At 42.1% G+C, this 19,301-nt stretch overlaps 1 protein-coding gene across 3 annotated transcripts in view; it reads left to right on the top strand.

Annotated features, from left to right (window-relative positions):
- Positions 1 to 19,301, top strand: part of LOC137332955 (BCL-6 corepressor-like protein 1) — a 152,555-nt gene that overhangs the window by 71,950 nt on the left and 61,304 nt on the right. For 2 of the 3 annotated variants that reach the window (XR_010965766.1, XM_067997002.1), the window contains exons 4-5: positions 1,878 to 4,577; positions 7,622 to 7,784. Coding sequence is in view for 2 of the 3 variants with exons in the window: in XM_067997002.1 (XP_067853103.1) it covers positions 1,878 to 4,577; positions 7,622 to 7,784 (2,863 nt within the window). In the remaining variant the exon portion in view is untranslated. The remainder of the gene's footprint in view (positions 1 to 1,877; positions 4,578 to 7,621; positions 7,785 to 19,301) is intronic. The other variant, XM_067997003.1, reaches the window with a different exon arrangement.

Below are 19,301 nucleotides of genomic sequence, written 5' to 3'. Positions count from 1 at the left end.
ACACTCAAGAGTTGTTTCTCAGATTTATTTTAATATTCCATTTCAAATATTTGTGGTGTGGGTGGTAGAAATCAATGACCTACTATTTTCTGTCTCAAAGATCCATTGTTGAAAATATTTTTCCTGAGCTTCTTTAATGGTCTAGTGGGTGTTGGCATAGGCAGTGTACCACGAAGTCATACAGGCTAGGAGGTCTTGCTCCCACTGGAAAGCACAAATATATGGACATCTAATGAGGATAGGATTTGGCTTGACTGTGATGCCCTTAATAGTTAACTAGCCTGTGGACATGAATTGGAGTATTTTAGTAGTTATGGGACTGGACTAGCAACCCAGGGGGCTTGAGTTCAAATCCCATCATGGCAAGTTATGAAACTGGATTCAATAAATCTGGTAATCTGTGCTAATTATATCCATATGATTTACACCAATTAGTATTAATTGTCTTCAGGTGGTGCATATCAACTGTGGAGTTCTTTGTATCCATTAATATGAATATGAGGCTTGGAATAAAGACTTGGAAGCAACTGAAGATCAGGCTCTAGTATTCTATCCTTCACCACCTGGCTATCCAATTTATTACAGTCTGTGGGCTGGCACCAGAAAAAATAACCATGAGAGCTGCTAGAAACCAAATGGTTGATTAGTGTCCTACAGGGAAGGGAACCTGCCATCTCTACCTGGACTGGCCTATACAAGACTCCAGTTCCACAAACTATTGTTGACTCTTGAGGAATGATTTTAACCCTGGCCGCCTGGGAACTGGGCGGGTGAACAGTTAAAATGGCCACAGTGACTTATCTTCCCTTCCAGCGGTTTGCAATTTGAACCTACTCTTTTGAGTAGGCAGCGGGGTCCTTCTTTAAATATGCAAATCGGGCTCCGATGATGACATCGGGGCCGGACTGCAATTTTAACCCAAGGCCTGCATGGGGATGCCTTCACAGTTTACCCGTCAGTTTAACCTGGCGGCAAGTGGATCCGGAGCCAGAAGAGGCCAGGAAGGTAAGTTATTTTTAATTTTTTTTTCTTGTTGGCCAGGAGGAGCAGAAGTATTCCCCTGGGCCACACAGTGCAACCGTGGGCCTCCTCTTCCCCAGGCTTCCTCCCTCTCCCCTGATGGTGAGTCCCTCCTGACCCTCTTTCCCCCCCCCCACCTACCAACCATTTACCTGACACCAGGCCTCCTGCCACCTGAAATCTTGCTCCTCCCTGCCCGCCAGCCAGCTAGTGCTTCCTGCCAGGTTTGGGCAGGAGACTGACAGGGTTCGTGCAGATGAGTCCCTGGAAATAAAATCTCCCAGGCCTCATGCTGAGGAGGGCTGGACGATTTCCTGTCCACCTCAGCTCTCGCTGGCAAGATTCCCACCGGGGGATAAAATCATGGCTTTAACATCCTCTGAAGTAGTTAGCAAATCATGTAATTGTAAAAAAAAAAGCTGCTAGAAAGCCCCACCACCACCTTCTGAGAGCAGTTAGGGAAGGGCAATAAATGCGGGCTTGGTGGCATCCCTCCCATCCTGAGAACAAATTTTAAAAACTCACTATCTAGGTCCACAGATGAGAAATAGGCACTTGGATGAGGTACTGAAGGGTTACTGACACCTGTGGACCCATGACCCAGAAAGTGTCAATGCCTTCAGGAGAAGAGGGTGAAAACAAGCTTTCTCCGTAGAAAGCACTGAAGTGTAAATGATTCACAGTAGCACAGTTTTACCTCTGATGCTTCAACACTATATTCTTAAATTCCTTACATTAATTCATAACTAATTCAAAAACATATATATATTAGTAGTGATACAGTGTTAGTGTATTATAGGAAAACTAGCCTAAAACTGGCCTCATTGAAATCTCTGTTGATTGCTGTATCTTTTTAGGTGGAGACTGAACGAATGAGCAATGGTGTCCAACAAGTCGAGGGGGATGAAAGTAACTTATTGCAGGAGGGACTTCAAAATTGCAAGGATAATGAGTCTGAAAGATCTGTTCCAAAAGAAGAGGAGGTCGCCCTCATGACCACTTCAGACGTACAGTTAAAGACTGACAGAATTACCAATGTGGAAAGTAAATTGCTACATGGGGAAATGCCGGAAAATGGAGATAACAAAATGAAAAATTTGGAGAGTGTGGTTATGCATCGGAAAGCACAACAAACTCTGTCAAAAACCACTTGCACTCAGGATAACACCGGGGAACCAGGAAAGACGGAAAAACAAAAATTGATTCCTGGCACTGAGGTTCAGTATCGAGGACACCCCTGGATTGATCCACATTTAGACAGTGCTATACCAGGGAGCCATCACCCTTTTAATGCATTAAACTTGTACAAACCTTGTTTAGCACCATCCCAGAATTTACACAAAGTTACTCAACCTTATTTTCCACCAATGTTTAACCAGGGTCCACATTTGATGTACATACCACCGCCAAATTTAGGCCATCCTAATGTTGCACCTTCCCTTCCGACAACTTTAGGAGTTGCAGGAGTGCAGACAGTATCATCATTTTTACCAAGTAAAAGTGGCAGCACAAATTTAGCACCTGATCTACATTTATATTCTCATCCACTGACCCTCAGCAGACCCTTGACTTCAGAACCTAAGGCCAAGCCTACTGCTGATTATTCTCATGCCCCTTTTGTGAAAACAAAAATCCAATCCGAATCATCTCAGAAGCAACAGTTTTTAACATCCCCTTCTCATACTTCATTTCCATCTTCCCACATTTATTTCAACCTGGGTAGTGAATTATCTTTGACACGGAAGAGCCCAAATAGCCGGTTACCCAAACTTCCTGAGCGCAGTCCAACTCATCAACCTTCACTTGGGCTCTCAGAAAACTCACAGCCTTCATTCATGGTATTCAGATCTCCACCTCAACTTGAGAAGCAGATATATCCAGAGGGAACCCATGATTTGCCTCTTGATTTGTCAGCAAAATCAAGCTGTCACGGTATAGGCTTTAAACAGAATTCTTTACCTGAGCTGCGGAAAACACCACCCATGCCGGTGTTAACACCTGTTAAAGGGGATAGGTCATTCTCTGTATTGCACTCTAAAAGTGATGGCCTCTCCCCACGAATACCTCAAAGTAGCTACAGTACCAGCAGTATTAAAGGAAGCATTGGTTTAACACCTCCTGTCGTGGTTTTTCCAGATACTATAAGAAATGGGGCTACTCTGCAAAAGAACCCAATTGATCCTTTAACTTTTCAGCCATTGAATCCAACTTGGTCCTGGGTGAAAGGTTCTAATAACTTGGTGAATCGTAATCCACGGACTTTTGTCGGTGTAGCCAATGCTATACCTGCATCTATGTTACAGATTGGTAATGGAGATCCCAAGAGTGCTGCTAAACAAGAACCAATTTCCATTGTTTACCAAGGAGATTGTCAGTTGGCACTTCCCAATGGCGTCAAGAGTGGGGAGCCCAAAAAAGATGCATATGGAGGTCATGTTGTAAAGGAAACTAATAATAATCACTCGCATAGCTGTTTTGTATCCACCCCCAGTGAAGTGGCATCATTTCACTCAAATGCATATCCCCCATTCCTCATTAGAAGTAGCATTCCCATTAACCACCTTTCTCTAGCGAGGGATAAGACCCCATTTCATCATTCACCATTGTTAACTAACGGCAGCTGTTCAGCATCGCAGCTGCCACTAACACAAGGAATTCCTTATGGTGTGCCATCTCCCGGAGGGGAATATTCTTTGTTTCAAAGTCCTCATCATTTAGGGGCTGTGTGGACTCCTCATAAGATCCATGGAGAAAAGAAGAAGGAAGACCAGCTACAGATAATGGGGTCACCATTGTCCAACTTGGAGTCTATAGTTCATAGTAGGGCTTTGGAGCTGTTTGCGATTGAAAATAAAAAGGACAGTCCTAAATCATTCACCCCAAATGCAATAAGTAAGGAAGGTATTCCTTCCAAAGATTTGAACCAACCTGCCTCCAGTAGTACAAACATAGTTGACTTAAGCTGTTTACCTTCTGAAAACCAAAACAAAAATGGTCAGAAAGATCAACAAAATACGGTTTCCACAATCAAGATGGACAAAGTGGGTAAAGCCAATAAAGGAGTTGCGAGTGAAAATTCTAAACATTCAACGGGTGATGTGGGTAAAGATGGAAAAGTTCAAAATAAGGAACTAGAAGGACAAGGAGTAATTATTTCTTTACCGTTGAGTAACCAGCCCTTAATTAATCAGAGCCATAGTCATAAAGATCTTCCTGTTGTAGAAACGCAAAGTGACAGGAGTTTAGAGGTAGCAAACATACAGGAGTTAGCAAGTGGAAGTACAACATCCTCCAAATTATCTACAAATGCGGATCAATCAGTGACTAAAGGTATGTGTAATGAGAAAGAATACTGTGCCGCTGGACCAGTCAAACGTACTGTTACCAAAGAAAAGGAGGATGGTTCAGTGAAGAATCCAGTTTCTAAATGCAAAGGACCTAATTCAGTTAGGTGCAGCGCAAACCCATCTATCTGTGTGGGAGAGAAGTTCAAATGCACTAAGAAGGAAGATGTTGTGAGTTCCAGCAGGTTAAATCGGGAACAGCAGACCATTCAGGTAAATTATGAACTTTAACCATTTTTTCCCCTGTATTTGGATCAATTTTCTTTTATTCTAACTACTATCATCTTCATTAAACAGTCAAGTAGAGTTGTGTGACGTCTTGCGTAGCTTTGTCCATTTTTATAATTAGGATGCAATTTGATTTTACTTCTGCAATAGCCAGGTTTTAAGAGGATGTTTTTCTGATCAGTGTCTCTAATGCTTCTTAAGATGATCAGTTCATGCAAATTTATATTAGCCAAAAGGAAAAAAGACAGAAATTAATTTTATGCGTACAAGTTCCTAAAATGTATAACTGATTATTTATTGGATAGTGAGTTATTTGCAGATGTACAGAATAGATTGGGACTTTAAAATTAATGAAATAACTAGTGTGCAGTAAATTAGATAGTACTTCTTGCCTATAATCCCAAAGTTGAAATCTTGTTTCAATTACCCTGAGTTTGGACAAAGAAATGTTGCATTGGTACAAAATATAAATGCATAGCCAATGTTGTAATTGGGATTTCAGTAAAGCATGATGATGGATGTATGAAATGTTCATATTGTGGCTACTTATAACGTGTAAAAGACCAAGCAGTATAATTATATAACTTTGTGCAACCAAACTTTTTTTGTGCAGAAAGAGTATTTTGAGCTGTATAGTTATAAGTGTGAGGTACTGATGGTAACAGGTCTGTCACTGATGGTGATAGTGGTGGTAGTAACTTAAGGTGATGAAATAAGAGTACTATATCACACAAGAAGCACATGACACAGCAGTAAAGAATGTTAGTTTCAGTATATTTTTTGCTACAACATATTGTATCAATAGGTAAATAAGCCTAGTAACAATATTGATCACAATACAATGAAATCTGTATATAATTACCATGTTTAGGATTGACCAGATTGACTTTATGAAATGAGGTTGAACACTCTTGCAACTGAAGTTAAGTGGTGAAAGTACAGTTATGTCATCTGTATGTGTAAAATGTATTATCAAATCTATGATCCTACTGCTTCATTCTTCCCCACTTTAATAGTAATTGATATGCAAAATGGGATTTTGACCAGATGATATTCTTTTAGTTTGGATAAGAAATGTATTTTTTTGTAATAAAACCTTTTCTACCCATGGGGCGGGAGAGAGGTGGAGAGTAGGAAATACCTAGGAACACTGTCCCTATTAAGGAATTTATGTCGTATGTGATTAGGTGAAAATCCACTATTCTACTGTATATAAGATCTCGCCTGGCCCATCCCCTTATTTTGTTAATTCTGTTTGTCAGCAGCAGATCTTAATTCGCCTTCGCATTAAAAAATCAAATGACTGTTATATTAGTTTTCTTTCTGTCCTTCGTCAAGTATGTCACATAACTAATGGAAAGGGAGGCTAGGTGGTGCAATTGGTTGGACACTGGATTGAAATCCAGACCAGACAAACTCCTCTGTCTGCTGGCTTTAAGGGTCCTATAGGAAATGATTTATCGCATGCCATAATCCAGTTCTAGTGGGCACAAGCTCACAGTACAAAACTGCCCCAAATGTGGCACTAAATTTGCAATCTCACTGTGCGAGGCAGAGGATGGCTGGTGTGGGAAATGGAAAAAAAAGTGGCATTGTGTTCAGGCACATTGTTGGGCAGAGTTTATGGAGCTTTTCTGCGCTGTACCTGATGTGGGAATCCTTGATACTGACACTGTGCCTGAAATGGAAAGTGTTCAATTTCACAGCACTAACATGCTGTACCTTGATAAGTGCAAGATTTATCAATATAGGTATAAAGACTTTGTCATTTAAAACTGAGTTATTTAAGTGCCCTTATCCTGAGTTCATCCCAGCACAGACACTGGATAGTGGACTGTGAAAGGTGCTGGACTAATTCTGGACAACTGAGATCACAGAAAGTATTGTTTCAACATATAATACCTCTCAGTTTCGGTCATCTGAGCCTAGATTTTCTGATTGGTGATATTTTAATGCCAACGGTAGCCCATCCATTTTAAATTGGTTACTGCCAGCATTAAGATAATGCCAAATCTAGACTCAGTTCTCTTCCACCTCTAGAGAATGTGAAAGAAACTGAGCTTGACTCATGATTTATCTAGATGAAGGCCCGGATGAGGCCCCCATGCTAGCTGATACTGTAAACAGTTCCCTCTCCTCAGGTACTGTCTCCCTCCCTTTCAAATCTGCTGTCATCAAGTCCGTCCTCAAAAAGACCACCCTTAACCCCTCTGTCCTTGCAAACTGCCCATCTCCAACCTCCCTTTCCTCTCAAGTCCTTGAATGTGTTGTCGCCTCCCAAACCCATGCCAATGTTGTCCGAAACTCCATGTTTAAACCTCTCCAATCAGGTTTCTGCTCCAACCAAAATATTAAACAGCTCTAACCAAAGTCAGAAATGACATCCTCTGTGACTGTGACCGTGGTGCACTATCGCTCCTTATGATTCTTGACCTCTCTGCAGCCTTTGACATGGTTGACCACACAGTCCTCCTCCAATGCCTCTCTAATTTCTAGCTGAGTGCAACTGCCCTCACCTGGTTCCACTCTTGCCTATCCAGACGTGGCCAGAGAATTTCTTGCAATGGCGTCTTTTCTCACCCCTGCATTGTCACCTCTGGAGTCCCTCAAGGGTCCATCCTTGGTCCCCTCCTATTTCTCACCTACATGCTTCCCTCCGTGACATCATCCAAAAATATTATGTCAGGTTCCACATGCAGACTGACAACACCCAGCTATACCTCACCACTACTTTTCTCGACCCCTCCACTGCCTCAGTGTTGTCAGATTGTTTGTTTGACATCCAGTCCTGGATAAGCTGCAATTTTCTCCAATTAAACATTGGGAAGACCGAAGCCATTGTCTTCTTTTTGTTCTTAGTTGTAAACTCATTATTTTGTTTATTTTTGGTTGGGGGGAGGTGAAATAAATGCAGAAGTAACTTTCAAGTGGTAACATAATAAATTGGAATCATACACATGCCTGATACACACCTGAAAAGAACAATTGTGCATAAGGTAAACTTGACAACAGTTAAATCTAAATTGCAGGGATCCAAAAGACGGTCAAGCAGTCTCGAAGTGAGTCGGAGAGATAGTGAAGAAGATGTCTGTTTATCCAAAGGACATGATGGGGAAAGAAGAAGCAGACGGCTGAGGACACCAAAGACTGAATCCCCTTCCAGAACAGCAATACAAGAAAAAGGTGGGATTGGTATGTAGTATCATACTAATTACTATCCCTTCTGTGCAGTGAGAAGGTGCAGATTTAATGAATATGTATAGTGATTCTTCAGCTTGGGAGTCATTCATTTATATAAACAGGAGAACAGAATGTTACAAGTCTGAACCCATTGATTATTGATCACATAAACATGTTTACCTCTGGTGGGTGAGTTTGGGTTAATTTGCAGTTAGCTTGCTACATGGAGTGCTGAAGGATGGTAACAATGATAACATGACAAAGGGAAAAAAAATTACCCTGTCTTGGGCCACTCAAACAGGTCGGTTTCAACTCCCAGTGGGAAACCGCAGGAGTCAGTAAGTTCCCCGGTTGCCTGTGGCAGCATGATGCCATGGTGATTTTAATTCCCGAGCCTTTTTACGATGCTGCCAGTCCAGGCAGGATGCAGCTGCTAGCCTCGCGAAAATATCCACCGGCATGCAGGTAGGGGTAGAGAAGTGGGTTCTGGGAGGATCTTGCGGGAGGAAATGGAGTTGGGGAGCGAGCCTGGGGCATGGGAGGCCCGGGAGCCTTCTGATTTGCTTCAGCCTGGCTGGAAAGTCACAGCAACGTCCCCGCTCGGGCCTGAGCGAAAACGCCGTCAAGTTCCAATTGATGTCTTCGGACCCCAATTAGCATATTTAAAGAAGGACCCCGCTGACTTCAGGTGGGTGCTTTTGCCAATTGTTCAGAAGAGCAGATTGAAATTGGACATAGCAGGATCCAGGCAGATAAGTAAACCGGGGCATTTTAAGTATCCATCTGCCCGGTTTCTCCTGGGTGTGTGGGGCTAAAATGCCCCTGCAATTATGCTACAAAATTTGAAGGATGCATTAATTAAGAAATCATGGCTTACTTGAGGAGGATGCATGGTGCAAATGGCCAGCATGGAGAGAAAATGTTCTAAGCAGAAAATGCCCTGATTGTACATGGTTCCTTAAGATTCACATACTTAAATTGTTCTAATAGCTGATCTCAGATAGTGCAGTGATTAGGACACTGCAGTTGGAAAGAATCAACCAAAGTTGCTGCTCCTGATCGCTATCCAGTGACCCCTGCTGGCAAGTACGTGTATCTGTGGACATTAGGTGAGGACTGGATGAGGCTCAGTTGTGAAGCCCCTCACAGTTAAATAGCCTGCCAATGCTAACTGTCAAAGTTTACACATGAATAATAGTCATTTGTGTTATATTTGCATGGGCGCCTGGTTTCTAAAATATACGCCACCATGGAGTAAATACCTTCAGGAGAGAAACAAATAGTGAGAAACAAGAAAAAAAATGTTTGAATGTTGTCAGTATTCATCAGGTTGAACAGTTATGTAAATTTGGTTATTGTTATGGAATATAGGTAGGTTCATTAAATCAATGACTCAGTTGGCCAAAAAAGTGGGAATGGGAGTTAACTTACGGTAAAAAGAATGAGCGTATATGTGGTTTTGATAAGAACATGAGAAAGAATGGAATAAGAAAAATACACTCAAACCATCAAGCCCACTCCATACATGGACTCTGTGCAATGTACCCTTTCCTAAACTATACCCACATAATTATGTCCTTTAAGGGAAAGTTCCCAGTAATCTTACCTTGGTCTTGAAGATAATCAAGTGGAGCTCCAGAGTATCCATCCCCTATCTTCACTATTGAATCCTAGCCAGTTGCTTTTCAAATTGACACTTCCTTGGTTCCAGCAAGGACAAGGACCATTGTCTCCATTAAGTATTTGATTACATCAGCTGGGGGTATAGTTAATACTGAGGAAGACTGCGACAAAATACAAGAAGACATTAATAAACTCGCAGAATGGGCATGTAATTGGCAAATAAATTTCAATATAGACAAGTGTGAGGTGGTGCATTGTGGCAGGAAGAATAAGGAGGCCACATACTCCTTGGAAAATAAGAGTCTAAATGGGGTAGAGGAGCAAAGGGATCTCTGGATACAGATCCACAAATCACTAAAAGTAACGACACAGATGAATAAGGCCATCAAAAAAGCAAACAAAGCACGGGTTTACTTCTAGAGGGATAGAATTGAAAAGCAGAGAAGTTACGCTAAACTTTTATCGAACCTTAGTTAGATCACACTTGGATTGCTGTGCACAGTTCTGGTCTCCATGTTACAAAAAGGATATAGAGGCACTGGAAAAGGTGCAAAAAACATTTACAAAGATGATACCAGAAAGAGAGGTTATACCTATCAGGATAGATTGAACAGGCTGGGGCTCTTTTCTCTCACAGAAGGCAGAGGAGTGACTTGATAGAGGTCTTTAAGATTATGAAAGGGTTTGATAGGTTAGATGTAGAGAAGATGTTTCCACTTGTGGGGGAGAACAAAACTAGGGGCCATAAATAGAAGATAGTCACTAATAAATCCAATGGGGAATTCAGGAGAAACTTCTTTACCCAGAGAGTGGTTAGAATGTGGAATTCGCCACCACAAAGAGTAGTTGAGGTGAACAGCATAGATGCATTTAAGGGAAGCTAGATAAATACATGAGGAAGAAAGGAATAGAAGGATATGTTGATAGGGTTAGGTGATGTAGGGTGGGAGGAGGCTCATGTGGAACATAAACGTCAGCATGGACCAGTTGGGCCGAATGGCTTGTTTCTATGCTGTACATTCTATGTTATGCTATGTAATCTGCATATACTTACCCCTATTAGCTTCATTTTTATTCAACAACAACAACTTGCATTTATATAGTGCCTTTAATGTAGTAAAACGTCCCAAGGCGCTTCACAGGAGCATTATCAAACAAAATTTAACACAAAGCCACATAAGGAGATATTAGGCTAGGTGACCGAAAGCTTGGTCAAAGAGATAGGTTTTAAGGAGCATCTTAAAGGAGGAGAGGCCGAGAGATTTAGGGAGGGAATTCCAAAGCTCAGGGTAAAGGCAGTTGAAGTCACGGCCACCAATAGTGGAGCGATTAAAACTGGGGATGCGCAAGAGGCAAGAATTGGAGGACTGTAGAGATCTCGAAGGGTTGTAGGGCTGGAGGAGTTTACAGAGATAGGGAGAGGCGAGGCCATGGAGGGATTTGAAAACCAGGATGAGAATTTTAAAATTGAGACGTTCCCAGACTGGGAGCCAATGTAGGTCAGCGAGCACAGGGGTGATGGGTGAACGGGACTTGGTGTGAGTTCGGATACAGGCAGCAGAGTTTTGGGTGAGCTCAAGTTTATAGAGGGTGGAAGCTGGGAGGCCAGCCAGGAGAGCATTGGAATAGTCAAGTCTAGAGGTAACAAAGGCATGGATGAGGGTTTCAGCAGTAGATGAGCTGAGGCAGGGTTTGAGACGGGTTAGACAGTTTTATTTTGAAGGAGTTAATCCATGCAGTTTCAACTGCTTTTGCTGGAATTTTCATCTGCATATCCACAATTCTGGAGGAGCTTTTTTCTAATCTCTAGTTTCTTTTGAGACTTGTTAACGTTGTTCTTGTGTTTTCTAGGTCTATGCTCAAAACCCAACCCACACACTATATCTAAGAATAGGTTTTAAAATTATCTATGTACTAGTGGTTACTCCAGTACACTGAAATGGTCCATAACCATGAGGTGCAGTCAACTCTCTGTCTTATATTCCTGCATAAAACATACTGAGATTTAATTAAAACCATAATTGAATCCTGCATTCTTGGAATGAGATTTATATTTAAAACTTGTGATAGTGTGCTGTTTAAAGAGCGTTAAATGTGCTAAGTGTGTGGTACAGCCCATTCTATGCTGCAGTGAGTGATAATTCCTCATGTTTTAGTCACCCATCTGGCTGGATACATGCAATGTCTATATTATGTAAGAATACAAAAAGGTCTGGGAGGCCATTTAATCAGACGTTATTTAATTCTAGTTTTTCTTTTGTTTTGAAAGCTTATTTCTTTCTTCTTTTACGGGTACTCTCTGTGCTTATGTATCATTTTCTTTTTTTTGTTTCTAAAATAAATGGCCAAAGCCCATAGCTAAACAAGATTGAAAAAATTAAGAGATAAAGTAAATCAGGAAGTATTGATTCGGTGACACCAAGCTTAGGTTTTAAAAACTGAAGATTGTAGAGTGAAGGAAATATTGAGGGTGGGCGATATGTTGGTGTTGCAGGTGACCTCCTCTGCCACCTCGAGCCAGGCCTACCTGGTGGCAGAGGCAGGCCGCTTCCTCTCGCCCGCCGGGGGGAAGATCTCTGTCCTCCCCCTCCTCCTCACCCCATGTATTGATACCTGGAGTGAGGCATCATTAAACTGGGAGCAGCCTTCCCCCTGGGCTGCTCCATGCTGTAATTTTTTCTATTTGTTGCAGCATCTGTCAGTGGAGGACTGCCCCTTTAAATAGAGCTCCTCCAGCTGACAGATCTTACTGCGCATGCGCAGCCCGCCCGACGTGCAGATCAGCAGTGGGGAACCCGGAAGACAAGGTAAGTGGATCCATTTGGGCTGCGATCGTGCGGGTGGCTGACAAATTTCACTGGGCGTGTTACCCACGCGCCCAATAGCCCCCCCGCCGTGAACCCGCAGCCCTGGTAACATCGAGCCCATGATATTTTCACCAGATCTCTCCTCCTCCCCCCTCCCCCCGCCTTCCGAGTTTACTGTCCTATCAATAAACCTATTTATCCTTTCTGCTAGGACTCTGGTCCCATTCCGGTTCAGGTGGAGGCTGTCCCAGCGGTCCAGCTCCATCCTGTCCCAATACTGGTGCCAGTGTCCCATGAAATGAAATACCTCCTTCCCACACCTGTCTTTCAGCCACACATTCACCTTGCTGATCTGCTTATCCCTATGCCAATTAACACATGGCTCGGGTAGTAATCCCGAGATTACCAATCGTGAGGTCCAGTTTTTTAATTTAGTTCCTAACTACTGCTATTCACTTAGCAGGACCTCCTCCCTTTTCTTCCCTATGTCCTTTGTCCGAACATGGACCACGATCTTCCCCCTCCCTTTCCAAGTTCCTCTCCAGTTGCTCCAAGATAACCTTTTACCTGCGTGCCAGGTAGGTAACACATACTTATAGACTCTCGGTCGTGACTGCAGAGAACGCTATCTATCCCCCTAATTATCCAATCTCCTATGACTACATCCTTTCTATTCTGCTCTCCTCCGCGCCCCCCCCCCCCACCCCATCCTCTTGGACTGCCTCCTGCTCCTGCCATGGTTAGCATTCTGGCTAAATACCCCACAGCCTGCACGCTTATCCTCACAGGTAGCAAGTACATTGTACCTGTTGGACAGGTCCAGTGCCTGTGGGACCTCCTTCTCTATCTCCCCTTGGTTTCCCTTACCCTGCTGACTAACAGTCACACTCTCACCTTCCTGTACCTGTGCTTTCCTCTGAGGTGTGACCGTACTTCCCTCTGAGGTGTGTCTGAGGTTAAGAACATAAGAAATAGGAGCAGGAGCAGGAGTAGGCCATATGGCCTCTCGAGCCTGCTCCGCCATTCAGTAAGATCATGGCTGATCTTTGACCTCAACTCTACTTTCGCGCCCTACCTCCATATCCCTTGATTCCCTTAGTTTCCAAAAATCTATCGATCTCAGTCTTGAATATACTCAATGACTGAGCATCCACAGCCCTCTGGGGTATAGAACTTCAAAGATTCACAATGCCCTGAGTGAAGAGATTTTTCCTCATCTTGTTCTAAATGGCTGACCCCTTATCTTGAGACTATGCCCCCAAGTTCTAGACTGTCCAGCCAGGGGAAACAACATATCAGTATCTGCCCTGTCAAGCCCGCTAAGAATTTTATACGTTTCAGTGAGATCACCTCTCAGTCTTCTAAACTCCAGAGAATATAGGCCCATTCCACTCAATCTCTCCTCATAGGGCAACCCTCTCATCCCAGGAATCAATCTAGTGAACCTTCATTGCACCCCCTCCAAGGCAAGTATATCCTTCCTTGGGTAAATGTAAGGAGTCTTACAACACCAGGTTATAGTCCAACAGCTCAAAACAGCATGGCTTCCTTGGGTAAGGAGACCAAAACTGTACACAGTACTCCAGGTGTGGTCTCACCAGAGCCCTATATAATTACAGCAAGACCTCCTTAATCTTAGACTCCAACCCACTTGCAATAAAGGCTAGCATATCATTGACCTTCCTAATTGCTTGCTGTACCTGCATGTTAACTTTCTGTGTTTCATGTACAAGGACACCCAAAATGCTCTGAATACCAACATTTCTTAGTTTCTCACCTTTTTAAAAAATATTCTGCTTTTCTATTCCGACCAAAGTAAATAATTTCACATTTCCCCACGTTGTACTCCATCTGCCACCTTCTCCACTACTCACTTAACCTGCCTGTATCCCCTTGCAGCCTCTTTGCGTCCTCCTTACAGCTTACTTTCCCACCTAGCTTTGCACCATCAGCAAACTTGGATACATTACAGTCGGTCCCCTCATCTAAGTCATTGATATATATTGTAAACAGCTGAGGCCCAAACTCTGATCCTTGCTGCACCCCACCAGTTACAACCTGCCAACCCGAAAATGGCCCATTTATTCCTACTCTCTGATTTCTGTCCATTAACCAATCCTCAGTTCTTGCTAATATGAGCTTTAATCTTGTGTAAGAATCTTTTGTGTGGCACCTTATCGAATGCCTTTCGAAAATTCAAATATACTACATCCACTGGTTCCTCCTTTTCTACCCTTCTAGTTACACCCACAAAAAACTCTTAAAAGATTTGTCAAACACGATTTCCCTTTCATAAAATTGTGTTGACTCTGCCTAATCATATGATTTTCTAAGTGCCCTGTTACTACATCCTCAATAATAGATTCTAGCATTTTCCCTACTATTGATGTCAGGCTAACTGGCCTATAAAGTTCCCTGTTTTCTCTCCCTCTTTTTTGAGTAGAGGGGTTACATTTGCTACCTTCCAATGCACAGGGACTGTTCTGGAATCTAGGGAATTCTAGAAGATCAAAATCAATGCATCCACTATCTCTGCAGCCACCCCTTTTAAAATCCTAGGATGTAGGCCATCAGGTCCAGGGGCATTGTCGGCTTTTGGTCCCATTAATTTTTCCAGTACTTTTTCTTTACTAATCATAATTACTTTAAGTTCCTCACTCTCATTAGACCCATGGGTACCCCACTATTTCCGGTATGTTTTTTGTGTCTTCTACTGTGAAGACAGATATAAAATATTTACATCTCTGCCATTTCCTTATTCCCCATTGTAATTTCTCTTGTCTCTGCCTCTAAGGGACCTACGTTTACTTTTGCTAATCGCTTCCTTTTTACATACTTGTAGAAGCTCTTACTATCTATTTTTATATTTCTTGCTACTTTACTCTCATATTCAATTTTCTCCCTCTTAATCAATTTCTTGGTCATCCTTTGCTGATTTCTAAAACCCTCCCTATCCTCAGGCTTACTACTCTTTTTGGCAACATTGTAAGCCTCTTCTTTTAATCTAATACTATCCTTAACTTCTCTAGTTAGCCACAGTTGGATCACTTTTCCTGTGGAGTTTTTATTCCTCAAGGGAATGTATATTCTTTAAGAATTATGAATTATTTCTTTAAATGTTCACCATTGCTTATCTGCTGTAATATCCTTTAATCTAATTTCCCAATCTATCTTAGCCAACTTGCCCCTCATACCTTTGTAATTGGTTTTGTTTAAATTTAAGACCCTAGTTTCTGACTTAACTATATCACTCTCAAATTCAATATGAAATTCTATCGTATTATGATCACTCTTCCCCAGAGGATCCTTTTTTATAAGATTACTGATTAACTCTGTCTCATTACACAATACTGGATCTAAAATAGCCTGTTCCTCTAGTTGGTTCCTCGACATATTGTTCTAGAAAACTGTCTTGAATGCAGTCTATGAACTCGACCTCCAAACTAGTTTTGCCAATTTAGTTTGCTCAATCTATATGAAGATTAAAGTCCCCCATGATTATTGCATTCCCCTTGTTACATGCTCCTCTAATTTCCTGATTTATACTTTGTCCAACACTATAACTAAGTTAAGGTTTTTAATGAATTTTCATCAGTAGCAAACCAAACCTCAGCACTCAAGCCATGGTCCCACCACATACCTTGCTCTTGTCCTACTCTCTGTCCACTTCTCCCATCTATCAGGAAAGATTGAACAGACCAGGGCTCCTTTCTTTAGAAAAGAGAAGACTGAGAGATCTTTAAGATTATGAAAGTGTTTGATAAAGTAGACGTAGAGAAGATGTTTCCATTTGAGGGGGAGACCAGAACTAGGAGCCATAAATATAAGATAGTCACCAATAAATCCAATAGGGAATTTAGGGGAAGCTTCTTTACCCAGAGAGTGGTTAGAATGTGGAAATCGCTACCACAATGAGTATTTGAGGCGATTATTATAGATGCATTTAAGGGGAAGCTAGGTAAACACATGAGGGAGAAAGGTATAGAAAGATGTTTTGATGGGGTTAGATGAAGAAGGGTGAGAGGATCTCATGTGGAGCATAAACACCAGCATGGACCTGGTGAGTCGAATGGTTTGTTCCTGTGCTATACATTCTTTGTAATTTTGAACTTGACAAAAGATGAGGCTTGCTTGTAGTCTTTCTGCTGTTTTGATTGAGATTGGGAACTTACTATCTAGGGAATAAAGGGATTTTGGTGCTTGTTGTCTTTCTGTAGTTGCTTTGTGGCGTTTTTGTTTCAAATATTCCACCAAATGCTAGAAATTCAGTGATATTGATAGATGCTTCAGCTTTTTAATTTTCTTTCAGCTCTTCTGTAACATTGTTACTAGATACGGTGATCTGTCTCTAAATTGTCGCTATCTAAAATACATCTTGGGTCAAAACTTCTTTTGTGTGCTACGTGCAGAAAAATTGTAAACGCATTCTTTAGTAACCAAGAAATCTTGATTAGTGATTTGGCGCAGCGTGAATCCCACAACAAATGCTATGAAATTCTCCACTTGCCATATGCAGCAAGACCTGGACAACATCCAGGCTTGGGCTGATAAGTGGCAAGTAACAGTCATACCAGACAAATGCCAGGCAATGACCATCTCCAAAAAGATAGAGTCTAACCACCTCCCCTTGACATTCAACAGTATTACCATCACCGAATCCCCCACCATCAACATCCTGGGGGTCACCATTGACCAGAAACTTAACTGGACCAGCCACATAAATACTGTGGCTACAAGAGCAGGTCAGAGGCTGGGTATTCTGCGGCGAGTGACTCACCTCCTGACTCCACAAAGCCTTTCCACCATCTATAAGGCACAAGCCAGGAGTGTGATGGAATACTCTCCACTTGCCTGGATGAGTGCAGCTCCAACAACCCTCAAGAAGCTCGACACCATCCAGGACAAAGCAGCCCGCTTGATTGGCACCCCATCCACCACCCTAAATATTCACTCCCTTCACCACTGATGCACTGTGGCTGCAGTGTGTACCATCCACAGGATGCACTGCAGCAACTCGCCAAGGCTTCTTCGACAGCACCTCCTAAACCCACGACCTCTACCACCTAGAAGGCCAAGATCAGCAGGCACATGGGAACAACACCACCTGCACGTTCCCCTCCCAAGTCACACACCATCCCGACTTGGAAATATATTGCTGTTCCTTCATCGTCGCTGGGTCAAAATCCTGGAACTCCCTACCTAACAGCACTGTGGGAGAACTTTCACCACACGGACTGCAGCGGTTCAAGAAGGCGGCTCACCACCACCTTCTCAAGGGCAATTAGGGATGGGCAATAAATGCTGGCCTCGCCAGCGACGCCCACATCCCATGAACGCATAAAAAATATAGCGCAGCGGTGCTGGGATTTGTACTCATGAACTCTGGGTTGCTAATCCAATACCATAACACCAGGCTACCTTATCCTGTGTAATTTTCTGTCTGAGTATTGTAATTTTGTAGACTAAGTCCCAGAGGCAGTGAAACTGGTGACATCTGAGTAGCAGCAGATCACTCATCATAACCATGACCTAGTACTACTTACTGGATGATTTTGATTTAAATATTCAGGTTAGAGCCAAAAATTGAGTTGTTTGAATATTTTCAAATTTTAATAGGTCATCCAACAGTAAGAGAGCAGTCAGAGAAGAGACAAAACCCATAAAAGACATAAACATGTTTGAAACTGAGGATGAGCACAAAATAGTAAATATTCTGAATGACTCTTCCGACAGTATTTACAAGGGAGGACTTGAGCAATGTGCCCTCTCCAAATAAAGATATCCCAAGTAAAATCAATGACTTCATTGTAAATGAGATGGAAGTCATAGAGAGGCTAAATGGGCTCAAAACAAATAAATCCCTAGGGATATTATTTAACTGAGTGCTAAGAGAGACTAGGGAGATCTGTGAGGCACTGACAATCATGAGGGAGTCAGTGGGGAGGTACCAGTAGATTGGAAACGGGCTAATATAGTACCCATATTCAAAAAAGGTGAAAAACAACACCAGCAACTAAATACCCATTAGTCTTCCATTTCATGTAAAATAATGGAATCAGTTATAATGAGTAAACATGAGGATCATCTGTGCAACAGTAACCTAGTTAACAGCATCAGCATGGATTCAGAAAGGGAATATCCTGCTTGACCAACCCACTAACTTCCTTGAGGAAGTGACAACCCAAGTGGACTGTGGTGAGCCTTATGATGTGATGTACCTCGACATCCAAAGGCTTTTGATAAAGTTCCACACAAAAAGCTATTAATTAACTCAAAGCTCTGGGAATCAGGGTTAGTACTGAGAATAGAGGAGAAACTGGCTAAAGGGTAGGAAATAATAAGTACTCATTAGAGGTGTTATGTCAGAGTGGGGTACTGAGCCCCAGGGAGGTGAGAGACCACTACCGTTTCTAATTTACATGGATTCAGAAACTCTGTCAAGTGACCAAATTTACAATGATACCAAACAAGGGGGGGCAATTGAATTTGAGGAGACCGCTCATAAATTACAGATGAGTTCAACAAAATATGCAAGTGGGCAGAACAATGGCAGATGAAACTTAATACAGAAGAGTTTCAAGTGCTACACATTAGAAAGAAAAATAGATGGCACGTGTACTTTACGAATGGTGTTTGAAATAGCTACAATTAAAAAGGCAAATAGGATGTTGAATGACTTAACCAAAACAGTAGAATATAGGTCAGAGAAGGTAATGTTCATACTTTATAGTGCTCTGGTCACACGCATGAGCATTGCAGAGAAAAGCTCCTAGGCTGATCCTCAGGGTCAGGGATCTGAGTTGTGAGGAAAGACTGGAGTAATGGGCTTTTCAGCCTAGAAAGGAGGCATTTGGGAGGTGATCTTACACAGGTATATAAGATTGTTAAGGTTGTAGACAAAGTTAACCCAGAATATTACTTTAAATTAAACACCAGAAGTAGAACTAGGAGATGGATTCAAACTAGTAGAAGGAAATTTTAAGACTGATATAAGGAAATTTGATTTCACACAGAGTGATCAACATAGGGAATGAATTTTCAGACGGAATGGTGGAAGCAAAAACCCTGGAATTTTTTTTAAAATTCAATTCCACGATCT

Source organism: Heptranchias perlo, chromosome 15 (genome assembly GCF_035084215.1).
Source record: "Heptranchias perlo isolate sHepPer1 chromosome 15, sHepPer1.hap1, whole genome shotgun sequence".
Lineage (NCBI taxonomy): Eukaryota > Metazoa > Chordata > Chondrichthyes > Hexanchiformes > Hexanchidae > Heptranchias > Heptranchias perlo.
Note: the sequence above shows the minus strand (reverse complement) of the source record. Positions and strands in the feature narration are given on the sequence as shown.